Below are 12,346 nucleotides of genomic sequence, written 5' to 3' on the forward strand. Positions count from 1 at the left end.
CATTGCAATCCTGTTGACTGAGCTGGGGGTGTTTGACACATAAGACTTTTCAGAAGCCCAGATGCTGCTTCACACAGCCAGAAGATAACTGTGACTCCTGCAGACACTTCCTCCATTGCAGCTAATCATGTGGTTTTATAATCTTTTGCTGAGCATCAACGTGAAGGGGCTTCTCCCGTTCGTTTTCCTGTTCCTTCTGATAGCAGACTTCTACAAAAGCAGAAAACCAGCTAATTTCCCTCCAGGACCAAAGGCTCTACCCTTTGTGGGGAATTTCTTCAGCTTGGAAAGCAAACATCCACACATTTATTTCCAAAAGGTACCTATTTACCGGCTTAGAGGTTACAGCCTGCATTGGTGTGAGTGCATGCATGTATGGTCATGTTCTCCGGAGAAATGTCATATTACCTTCATCAAAACTTAAAATATACATTTAAAGATGTTTTGGAAAGATGTGCTTTTGAACAGTTTAGCTTTGGACGTTTTCAGTGGGTGTCTGCTCTGCTTAAAGCTTGTTTTAGAATTAAGTGTCTTACAGCAAAACTCTGAATTGCTGCGAAGCAGAGCTTCATTTGTTGCAAAGTCTAAACATTGGGGCTCAAAAGATCCCTGCAAATGAACTGAAACAGTTTCTGACACCCTGTGGCTGAGATACAAAGGTGCATCTCATTTTTATTACATCTAGTGAAAACTATTACAGAGAATGTAGATAATATCACAAAAGACTGATTTGAAATAGTGTCAGGGCCTTTACAGTGGTTTGGAAAACTGCTGACTTGACAGTCATTGACAAACTCCACAAAATGTCATTGCTAATAAAATAAAATAAAAGCTAGCTGTTCAGATTGCTGTGCAGAAGCACATCAATGGAAAGTTAAGTGGGAAGAAAAAGTGTCAAAAGCACCAATACCCGTTTTAGTGTCCATGCTGTCACTTAGGAAACACATTCGACCTGAAACAAATTAAGAATCTGGATATCAGACACCAAACAATTTTGAATGGTGTCAAATTTTGTTCATTTACTTGATTGGTTGGTTGGTTTGATTTATGTGTCATATCATGTGGGTTTTCATGTGGGTTTTTGTTTTGTTTTGTTTTATGCTTAAGTGTCGGTTTTCCATTGTTATGTTTTCCACAGTTGGCTGACATCTATGGGAACGTCTTCAGCTTCCGGCTCGGCCGGGAATCGATTGTGTTTCTGAGCGGCTACAAGGCTGTGAGGGAGGCGCTGGTGACCCAAGCTGAGAACTTTGTGGACCGACCTTTCAACGCCATAACCGACAGGTTTTACACTGAACCTTCAGGTGTCAGATCTTTTGATTTGTCAATGCATTTTGTACAAAAATAGCTTAGATTAACTAAATATATATACTTTTTACTTCTGCTGAAAAATATCCAGCTGGTCTGTTTATGGGCAACGGTGAAAAATGGAAAAGACAGCGACGTTTTGCTTTGTCTACGTTGCGCAACTTCGGTCTGGGCAAAAACTCACTGGAACAGAGCGTTCATGAAGAGATCCGACACCTGCAGGAGGAAATAGAAAGTGAGAAAGGTGGGTTATGATGAGCATTGCATGCTCCCTACTCGTGGCATTGCACATAGCACACCGTTTTTAATCTGAGATCTCCCTTCCGTCAGGTAAACCTTTCAACCCAGCAGGCCTCTTCAACCTTGCTGTGTCCAACATCATCTGCCAGCTTGTCATGGGGAGAAGATACGACTACACTGACCACAAGTTTCAGAGGATGCTCAGGTGCATGTCCGAGGCGGTTATGCTGGAGGGGAACGTCTGGGGTCAAGTAAGTTAATCAACACAAAGTGAAATAGTCTCTGCATCACTGTCTGGTTTGTTACAAAAAGTGAGTTTTAAAACAAGTGGTATCGCCAATTTGACCTTTTTTCTTTCGAGCAGCTCTACTTGGCATTTCCCAGTGTGATGAGATACATGCCGGGTCCTCACAACACGATCTTCAGCCACTTCACCACTGTGGAGCAGTTCATTAGTGAGGAAGTAGAGCGGCACAAGAAGGACCTGGATCCCAGAGACTACATCGACACTTTCCTCATCGAGATGGAAAACGTACGTGGGCATTGGTATCAAAGCTAGCTCACCCTGAAACAATCTGTTCTATAAAGATGTAAAACATCAAATGAGACAAGTCTGTTTTTTTTGTTTTTCTTATTTTGTGGCAGCACAAAGACTCTAACCTGGGCTTCACGGAGGCCAATCTGGCTTACTGCGCCATTGATCTCTTCCTTGCTGGAACAGAAACTACAGCCACCACGCTGCTGTGGGCGTTGATTTTCCTTGTGAAATATCCTGATGTTCAAGGTGGGTTTCAGAGAGCTGAACGTGTCCGGTCAGAGTATTGGTTTGATGTAAAATTATTACAACAATTGTCTTAAGTTTCATGAGGCACTCAAACACTTCTCAGGTTTCCTTCTCAGTACATGTTTCACAGAGGACACTCGCTGGCGGCGCACCGCCTCCACCATCTATTTCCCATGTAAATTATCTACATCTTCCCTGGAAATAACTAACTGAATGAACAATGTGATGATGGCTTACAGATCCTATGAAACAGCTGACGCATAAACCACTGTCTCTTGCTTTAGCTTGCAGTCACTTTGGCTGCCTCCATTGGCGTCGGTGCTTCTCTGGCTAGCTGTTAGCTTCAACTACCAGAACCAACTAATCTGGATTTATCTTAAATGAAAATATCTACAGAGTAATCCACTGCTGGACGGGATTTAGCTGTTTAGTTTCACTGAAGCTTGATTATAAATCTAAAACTCTCATTTTAAGTTTGACTAAAATAGAGAAGAACACGTGTTTTGGTTAAACTTAAAATCAGATGGTACCGTCAATTAATTTAACCCTTGTTTTGAACTTAATTTTTATCATCTCTACTTAATAATACAATTACAGACAATTACCACAACTGGCTTTTACGTGCAACAGAGAAGTGCTTAGTCCAGTATTTCACCTTCTCTAATTCTTTAGACTCCAGCAGACAAAAGTCACGTTAAGCCAAATTACACTCAATCCATCAGAAAAGCGAAGATCAAAACCCTCCTCAAATGACTTTCAGTTTCTTGATTTATTCTGTTTTCAGAGAAAATACAGGCGGAGATCAACAGAGTGATTGGACAGACCCGCCTGCCCTCCATGGCCGACAGATCCAGCATGCCGTACACCGACGCCGTAATCCATGAGATCCAGAGGATAGGAAATATACTTCCTCTTAATGGAATGAGGGTGGCTGCAAAGGACACGACTCTGGGTGGTTACTTCATCCCAAAGGTAAAATGGCTGCACAGACAAGTGTTTCTACTTGTTTTGGGGAGTTTTGTCTTAAATATCTTTGTGTTCCACTTTGGATTTTTCAGGGCACATCTTTGATGCCTGTGCTGACCTCAGTTCTGTTTGACAAATCTGAATGGGAAACTCCAGACACCTTCAATCCCGGACACTTCCTGGATGCCAATGGGAAGTTTGTGAAGAGAGAAGCATTCCTCCCGTTCTCTGCAGGTATGTGCTTAAAGATTAAGCGTGGAGAATCTTTTGACAGCTATCAGACATGCTCTCCACAAACGCAGCCGGCATAGAGAACTGGCTAAAGGGAAGATATGACTGTCTTGAGTAATCACATTCAAAGTTTACCCCAAGACACATAGAAGGCACAGCAAACATGAAAAAGGAGGTTCATGTAAGATGAATACAGTAAATATAAAATATGTGTGGCCAAAAACTACAAGTAAAAATGACCCTGGCATTTCTACATACAGAGTAAAATGATGTAGCAAGCTTTTCTTTAGCAGAAATATAGAAAGTTGACAGAGTTTATACTTGTTAGAGGATGCAAAAGACTTTTGCAGACTGAGGCAAAGATTCATTTTCCCCTTTATCATTTATTACATAAAGTAAGTGGTTTTATGTAAGATGAAGGTATAATATCAAATCATGTCAATTTAACTCAAGCCACCGATCACTATCTGCTAGGACAAATCATCCAATGTTGTTGATCAGAGTTTAACTTTAATTGTTGGACGTTAAGCTAAGGGCACATAAAAATCTAATCTGGTTTTATATGAACTTAGATGTTTAGCCATGGGTCTGTGTTCACCCTGCAGGAAAACGGGCTTGCCTCGGTGAAAGCCTCGCCAAGATGGAGCTGTTCCTGTTTTTGGTCGCCTTACTGCAGAAGTTTACTTTCTCTGTTCCTGACGGAGTTGAGCTGAGCACTGAGGGAATCACTGGAACGACACGAGTGCCTCATCCCTACAAGGTGTCTGCTAAGGTCCGCTGAGCTGAGGACTTTTCACCAGACCTGGTCTGACTAAAAAAAAAAAAAAAAAAAAAAGACTGGGCATAATGGTTTTGCAGACAACTTTGACATCAACCTTTTACTGCTGCCTTACTTCTTCCTCTGATTATACCATTTAGCTATGTATGACAGTTAATAACAATGTAACATGTAATCTCTTAGAAAAATATAAGTGCAAGCTTTTTGAAAATAACAAAGATTTGTTATTATTATTTGCATTGTGAACATTGTTCATGTACCAGTCGTGTGTAAAACACAATATATTACTGATAACATAAAGGGAATGCTTTTGAGAGAATGTTCATTGGATATCTATTGTCCTCAAAAAAAAAAAAAAGAATTAGAATATAGAAACGTGTGATACTTTTGTTGTTTAAACAAAATTAGATTTATTACTGTGTGGATTTAACATTATTATGAATTATAATGTACGAACCGTTGGAGAGGAAGGGTTCTCCTTTGTCACTCACACAGAAATGTCTCCAAGATTTCAGGAGGTAACAAAGTGTTTTGCCCTTTGGAACATTTAAATAAACTGGATATGGTATAATTTCTGTGTGGAAAAAGGTAAAACAAATAAAAAGAGAGAGATAAATGTATATGTCCATCGTTCAGCTGCCTAATAAAGTGCTTTGTACATAAAATTTTATCTTGGATTTCCCCTCTAACACTTCATCATAAATAATTGCGGAACATTTGTTTTAATACCTGAATTATATTTGGACAGGAGTATTTCCATACACATTATGCCTCACACCTGGATTGCATCTGTGGGTGATTAACAGGTGAGGTCATGCAATCATTTAGATCAGCTGTTCTGAAATAGAGAGACTGAGGCAAAGCAAGATGGAGTGGTCCGATGGTCTGCCCTCTGAAGCATCGGAACTTCCTGAAGGACTGGTGTGGACATGTCCCCACCAACTTTGGTCAGACAGGGACAGTCTCCACCAATATTTCCCACACCTTTCATTTATGTGCCTGCATCTATTTGCGTACAGTAACTCGTTAGCAGCTGCACCCTGTATTCAAAGCATTAAAAGCCAGCTAAACTCTGGATAAGATGAAGGGTGACAAAGTGGCTCAAGTATCTGCAGACAAAAAAAAAAAATCATCCTCATAAAAATGTCTAAAGTCAAAGAAACAGATTGTGAAAACTCAGCTGCATGTTGATCTGCAGAACAGGGTAGGCACAGCCAGCTGTTGGGAGTGCAGTCACTGACTGGACTCTCCAGTGTTCAGAGTCGTGAGCATTCGTGCACCCAGGGGTGGGAGAGGACTCCCTCCATGGGCAACCTGTGCATGAGATTGTGCTGCAGCAGCTTGAATGTGAGGTTGATTAGTCACTTAAGGCCAACTGGTTCTCCAAATGATGCTATTCCACCCCAATTATTTAAAGATGTTTTTCCTACTATAGGTCCTTCTGTCCTTGCTCTTGTAAATAGCAGCTTGTCCTCAGGTGTTGTTCCTGAAACTCTGAAACATGTAACTCTACTTAAACCAACCTTGGATCCTACTGTTCTGGCAAATTATAGACCTATCTTTAAACTGCCTTTTATTTCAAAAATTCTTGAGAAGGTAGTCTATAATCAGCGAATGGATTATCTTAATGAACATAATATTTTAGAGGTTTTTCAGTCTGTTTTTAAACCATTTCATAGCACCTAGTCAGCTCTTTTAAAAGTTTTTAATTATATACTTTTAGCAACTAATTCTGGTGACTGTGTTGTCTTGGTGCTGTTGGATTTATCAGCTGCTTATTTTTGATACATGGCATTTTACTTTCTCGTTTGGAGCAGTGGGTGGGCATTGGTCACATAGTTCTGGATTGGTTTGAATCTTATTTGGCTGAGCGTACTTTATGTGTCTGTCTTGATGCCTATAGGTCTCCCTCTGCTTCACTGTCGTGGCGTCCCACAGGGCTCAGTTAATCTCAGGGCCCTCTTCTTTTTTTGTTCCTTCCTATTGGCTCTATTTTTGGAATATATGGGATTATTTTTCATTGTTATGCAGATGACACTCAGATATATTTACTACTAAAGAACTCCACTTCTCTTCGGTCTCTGTTTTAATGTCTGTAAGATTTGAAGGCCTGGGTGGCCCTAAATTTCTTGAAACTTAATGAAGATAAGACGGAGGTAGTGGTTTTTGGCAGATCCACTGTAGATTCCCTGACCAATCTTTGCTCCTTGGCCCAGGATGTCAAGCTGGTTATTACAAATTTAGGGGTTAAGAAGGATGCTGGTCTTAAGCTGGAAGCACACATTAGAGCCGCTGTAAAATCCAGCTTTTTCCACTTAAAGCAGCAAGTCAAAGTAAAACCTATTCTTCCCAGACAGCACTTCGAAAGAGTGATCCACGCAGTTGTGACCACATGGCTGGATTACTGTAATGCACTTTATATAGGAGTGAGTTATTTATATATTTCACAGCTTCAGAGGGTACAAAATGCTGCTGCACGTTATTTAACAAGTACATGAAAATTTGACCACATTTCCCCTATTTTAGCTTCTTTACACTGGTTGCCAGTACATTATAGGTTTCATTTTAACTCTTAACAGCCTCCCTCTCCCTCCACATCTGCCACATTCATACACACCCTCCCGCATTTCCCCAAAAGTCTTGAACGAATTCAAATTCACAAAGGATTTTAGCACAATTGCAGACACACCCTGAAATCCCATGAGAGATAGATTACAGCTGGTTACATCACACTTGTACAATGGAGGTTCATGGAGAGGCAGGTGGGGGTGGTCTACAGAGTATTATGTAACTCCTATTTATACTGAAACTCATGTTTCTGTTGTCAGACAAGCACTGACTTGCTTCAGTCGAGATATCTCAGTCAATTCTCCACAGACTGCATAGAAACAGCGGGTGGAAAACCCAGATTGCATTTCTTCTTCTGCCGCCTGTTTGGATCTCCAACCATGTGGTTCTATGATGTTTTCCTGAGTTTGGACGTCAAGGGGATTCTTTTGTTTATGTTTTCCTTCCTTTTGATAGCCGACTTCATTAGGAACCGGACACCAGCAAACTTTCCTCCAGGACCGAAGGCTCTCCCCTTTGTGGGGAACATCTTAAGTTTGGACACCAAATACCCTCATGTTTATTTCAGCAAGGTATGGATTATGAAGACATAATTTATTAAGATATTTTAACCCTAAGACTTGAAAATAAGATAAATATGCCTGTAGAGATTTCCTGTGAAATGCAAGCATATTTTCAGAAATGATAATTTCAGCTAAGAAATAGGAACCGATTTTAATTTGTAGTAGACGGGTCTTGTGATAACATCTGTACGAATCTCGCAAAATCTGGCCTCAAAATATTTTACAACCACATTATGCAATAACCAATGCAAAATGTAATAAAATAGTTTTGCAATACTTCCTGCACTTGTATCATTAATACATTTTGCAGGAGCGTGGTATAGGGGGGGAAAGTGATGACAATTTTAGGATCCCTGACCAACAGGGGGCCCTTCACAATTGATTTTTTTATTTGTTAATTGAATAAAAAATTGGGCCCTGTTAATTACAAAATTAAGCATATTGTATTTTCAAAGATTGTCTTTAGCAGTAAAAATGTAACGTTCCCACTCCCAGACCACAAAACACACATCCATATTTACCATGAACCCCCCTTCTACTGCATGAAATGATCATCCTTCCTCCCTCTCTCTCTGTGCTATTCTGCAGCTAGCATAGCCTGTTGCAAATGCTTTGTCTACTAAGCATTGCTACAAATGACAGCAGATAAAGGATTTTCCTGTAACAATAAGTTGTTACAGTTGATTGACTGCGCTAAGACCCTCCTCCTGGTTCTGATTGGTTGTTTTGGTCAGAACGTTGCATTACTTTAGCTAGCAATAGTAGTCCAGGAAGGAGATAGAGGAGATTGATTGTTTTCACAGATTATCTGTCTCATAACAAACTGACATGGTAACAGCTTTAACAAATATGGAGAAAACATATTTTTTATTAAAGTTATGTACTGCAGCTTGAATAAAATGCAACTACGTAGCATTTTTTGAGAAATCTGGATTGCTTCTTGTATGTTTTGCATGTTGCCTATGACTGTTGTTCATGGGGAGACATTTCAGTAATCTAAAACTAATAGAAAAAAAAAAAAGCAACCTACTTGCATGCTTTATGCAGACTATATCCATGCTGAATTTTACTCTTGCATGTAAAATTCATGAGCAGTAAATACTACTCAGTACTCAGTATTGGACCAAAGAAAGTAAGGCAGTTGCAAGCCTTTGAAATTGTGACGCTTTTGATGGGTCAGATAGACTCAAGAAATTGAAACAGCAGCTGCGTGGGAGGAGGGGGGGCAATTAAATATTTTTTTCAGGGGGCCCAAGATTCCTCGCAGCGCCCCTGTTTGTGCCGATTATTACAAAATGGGAAGGTGGAGCTTTTTTTTTTTTAAATGACAATAATTTGGCGCTTTATGTACTAAACAATCACAAACTGTTTGGGTTCATCCTAATTGTACTTTTGATACTACGTTTTAGATGCTATAGGTATTTAATTTTAAATTTTGGTCAATAATTGGTGATCTTTTGGTCATCTTTTTTCCTTTCTAGCCAGAAGCTTTGGCATTAACTGATTCAAAATGTGTTGAAGAACTGTCAGAGGAATAGAGGGAGACAGAGAGATTGCGTCAACTATTACATATTGCGGTTCTATTATTTTCCTGCATTTTAAAACCCCAATTTTATTTCATTAAAATTCATATTACAGCGTTACATAAAGCGATGGTGCAGATTAAATTCGTCATTCAGTATTACATTCAGGATCTACAGCAAAGTCTCGAAGAGCAAAATCAAATGTCGTTTTTAATTTAAAGACGTTAACTGCAGGACGTGATTTTAATGAAAACACGTAGATGGTGACACCATCTGGCTGAACTGTAAGTGCACAAGCATATATTGGTAAACTGTTTTATACAGTATCTCTGCCTGCTGCACTTTCACCTGTAGCCTTATTTGTTTCCATTTTTCCACAGTTGGCTGACATCTACGGGAACGTCTTCAGCTTTCGCCTCGGCCGGCAGCCCGTGGTGATTGTGAGCGGCCACAAGATGGTGAAAGAGGCCATCGTGGCACAAGCCGAGAACTTTGTGGATCGGCCGTTTAATGCAATCTCTGACAGGTTTTACACTGAGCCCTCAGGTGTGAAATCAGTTTCTATTTCTCGGTGCACAATATATAAACTGTGAGCATGAAGGGCTAATGTTTAAATATTTGTGGACTTGTATCTAGGTGGTATTTTTTTAAGCAATGGAGAGATATGGAAGAAACAGAGACGTTTTGCTTTATCTACTTTACGCACATTTGGCCTGGGCAAAAACACACTGGAGCTCAGCATCTGTGAGGAGATCCGACACCTGCAGGAGGAAATAGAGAGTGAGAAAGGTAGGATAGATGCAATGTAAATGGCTCTTTACTGATATCAATGTGCAAGGCTTTTTTTTAATACATACTCTTAAAATACAGGTAAACCTTTCAGCCCAGCAGGCCTCTTTAACAATGCCGTCTCCAACATTATTTGCCAACTTGTCATGGGAAAGAGATTTGACTATAGTGACCACGAGTTTCAGACAATGCTAGAGTGCATGTCCGAAGGGCTTATGCTGGAAGGAAACATATGGGGTCAGGTAAGCCAGCTAACTGAATGAATCACTTATTCTGACAGGTGAGATTTTTATTATGTCGTTTATTATTTCTGTGGATACAAACAGCTTTATGACGCATTTCCTCAAGTGATGAAATACCTGCCAGGTCCTCACAACAAAATCTTTAGCAATTATAACGCAGTAAAAGACATGCTTCTTGAGGAAATACAAAAGCACAAGAAGGATCTGGATCCCAGCAACCCCAGAGACTACATCGACACTTTCCTCATTGAAATGGAGAACGTACGTAGACCACCACCACTGAAGCTGCTTCCCCTTAATCAAAATGGTTTCTGTCCAGCTGTGAATCATTAACCAACCTGTGTTTTTATGTTGGTGCAGCACAAAGACTCCCTGGGCTTCACCGAGGGCAATCTGGCTTTCTGCGCTTTTGACCTCTTCATTGCAGGAACAGAAACAACAGCCACCACGTTGCTTTGGGCTTTGCTTTACCTAACAAAATACCCTGAAGTTCAAGGTGAGTGACTTTGTACAGCGCCTTTCAAAAGTAACAACACACCTTGAATGTCTCACATTTTGTTGCATTGTGACCACAAACCTTAGGGACATAACGTGTTAGACCCACACAGTCACACACCCTGCATTACTGAAAAAGTCAAAAAATTACCTTCAGATGTCCAGTTTTAATAAAACAATGATAAGAGATTTTAGTTGATATATTTACTAACCTGCACTCGCAGAATAAGGTATCCTGACTAATTTGGTATGAATGCAAACAGATGCTAAACTTTTTTTATTTTTGGTTTATAAACAATGATGAAACCATGCATAATTTTTCTTTACTTTTAACAATTATGCTCTACTTTTTCTTAGTCTATTACACAAAATCAATTAAGACAGTAAAATAAGTGCCTGTAATTTGACACCAATGTGAAAAAGTTTAAGTGGCGTAAATGATCCACTTATGACTGTAGGAAGGCCTTATGACAACTTAAACTTTTCCTGAACAAAAATGAAAATGTATTGTTAATAGTTGTTTTTTTTGACACTACCTTGGATAAAAAAAAGCAGCTAAATATAATTTAAACATTTTCACTTAAAATGATGAATTAAGTTCAGCAACTTAAAAATCTCAAATTGTACCGATTGCACACTGGTCAAAGAGCTGCACCATCAGGGAAGATCTGCAAGTCAAGTGTAATGGAAAGGTACTGAAAATGTTACTTTCCAAAGTTAAAAGGTTCAGCAGAGAGCTCAGCTGTGTCTACTGTCTCAATGATATGAATCAAAGTAAAACTCGTGCCTTGTTTTAAATGGAGAAAGGAAATCTGAGCCTAATTCCTCATATTTAAATCCTTTCACAGAGAAAGTCCAGGCAGAGATTGACAGAGTGATCGGACAGAGTCGCCAACCCTCCATGGCCGACAGACAGAACCTGCCGTACACTGATGCTGTGATCCATGAGATCCAGAGGATGGGAAACATTGTTCCTCTGAATGCACTCAGGGTCGCTGCCAAGGATACAACTCTGGGTGGCTACTTCATTCCAAAGGTAAATTTACTGAACAGTAAACAGTTCATGTATTAAAAAGTGTTTTCTCATCAATGTTTGTGTTCCACTTTGGATTTTTCAGGGAACATCTGTGATGCCCATGCTGACATCTGTACTGTTTGACAAATCTGAATGGGAAACTCCAGACACCTTCAACCCCGGACACTTCCTGGATAGCAATGGGAAGTTTGTGAAGAGAGAAGCATTCCTCCCGTTCTCTGCAGGTACAGCACATGTGCTTCAAGTTTAAGGGTGGAGAATCTTTTGACAGCTATCAGACATGCTCTCCACAAAGATAGCCGGCATAGAGAACTGGCAACAAGGAAGATATGGCTGTCTTGAGTAATCACATTCAAAGCTTATCATTGGAGCTACCTCACATTGAAATGCTGGTGAAAAGGTTGTTAAAGGGTTAATAGAGGAAACTGTTGTGATGACTTCCTGACGGCGAAGGTTTGGAAAGAAGAACTTTCTTAAAGAAATAGAGGTCCAATGTCAAGGCATGAAATTATGACTTCAAATTCAAAAGTGATATTTTATACTTATGGTATTTTTTATAACAACTGAAGGTAACATAGTTACTTGATTGTACTTCACAATGGCACTATGAGCCTGGAAAACGCATAAAATCTTTAATCAAAACTATTTAGTGCTGAGTTTATGACATTTTGAACAAATATCTCTGTCTTCACATTAAAAAGATGGTGTGTGTCTTTGTTTGCCCTGCAGGGAAACGTGTGTGTCTTGGTGAAGGCCTCGCTAAGATGGAGCTGTTCCTGTTCTTTGTTGGCTTACTGCAGAAGTTCACTTTCTCTGTTCCTGA

At 39.8% G+C, this 12,346-nt stretch overlaps 2 protein-coding genes and 1 long non-coding RNA gene across 6 annotated transcripts in view; 2 read left to right on the top strand and 1 right to left on the bottom strand.

The window, feature by feature from the left end:
- LOC106961247 (cytochrome P450 2J6-like) lies at positions 1-12,227 on the top strand. 2 transcript variants are annotated; one of them, XM_015054839.1, is made up of 9 exons: positions 1-319; positions 1,139-1,304; positions 1,400-1,552; positions 1,639-1,799; positions 1,913-2,080; positions 2,194-2,332; positions 3,117-3,304; positions 3,391-3,532; positions 11,748-12,227. In XM_015054839.1, exons 1-9 carry the CDS (start codon positions 128-130, stop codon positions 11,771-11,773), a joined length of 1,335 nt encoding a protein of 444 aa, XP_014910325.1. In that variant the 5' UTR covers positions 1-127; the 3' UTR covers positions 11,774-12,227. The 2 variants fall into 2 exon arrangements, with proteins under 2 accessions (XP_014910325.1, XP_014910323.1); XM_015054837.1 differs by lacking the exon at positions 11,748-12,227 and adding an exon at positions 4,135-4,661 and having other exon boundaries at positions 3-319.
- The window catches only part of LOC106961250 (uncharacterized), a 24,735-nt gene continuing 16,585 nt past the window's right edge, over positions 4,197-12,346 (bottom strand). Inside the window, exon 2 of the long non-coding RNA XR_001427733.1 lies at positions 4,197-4,331. This is a non-coding gene — a long non-coding RNA (uncharacterized LOC106961250). The remainder of the gene's footprint in view (positions 4,332-12,346) is intronic.
- LOC106961245 (cytochrome P450 2J6-like) overlaps positions 7,136-12,346 on the top strand; it is a 21,335-nt gene continuing 16,124 nt past the window's right edge. Inside the window, exons 1-9 of one of the 3 annotated variants that reach the window (XM_015054835.1) lie at positions 7,136-7,447; positions 9,342-9,507; positions 9,598-9,750; positions 9,832-9,992; positions 10,077-10,253; positions 10,353-10,488; positions 11,336-11,523; positions 11,606-11,747; positions 12,253-12,326. In XM_015054835.1, the coding sequence (XP_014910321.1) occupies positions 7,256-7,447; positions 9,342-9,507; positions 9,598-9,750; positions 9,832-9,992; positions 10,077-10,253; positions 10,353-10,488; positions 11,336-11,523; positions 11,606-11,747; positions 12,253-12,326 (1,389 nt within the window). In that variant the 5' untranslated portion in view covers positions 7,136-7,255. The remainder of the gene's footprint in view (positions 7,448-9,341; positions 9,508-9,597; positions 9,751-9,831; positions 9,993-10,076; positions 10,254-10,352; positions 10,489-11,335; positions 11,524-11,605; positions 11,748-12,252; positions 12,327-12,346) is intronic. The other 2 variants (XM_015054836.1, XM_015054834.1) reach the window with 2 other exon arrangements.

This window comes from Poecilia latipinna, unplaced genomic scaffold, assembly GCF_001443285.1.
Source record: "Poecilia latipinna isolate Pla-1442-1.1 unplaced genomic scaffold, P_latipinna-1.0 Scaffold1281, whole genome shotgun sequence".
Lineage (NCBI taxonomy): Eukaryota > Metazoa > Chordata > Actinopteri > Cyprinodontiformes > Poeciliidae > Poecilia > Poecilia latipinna.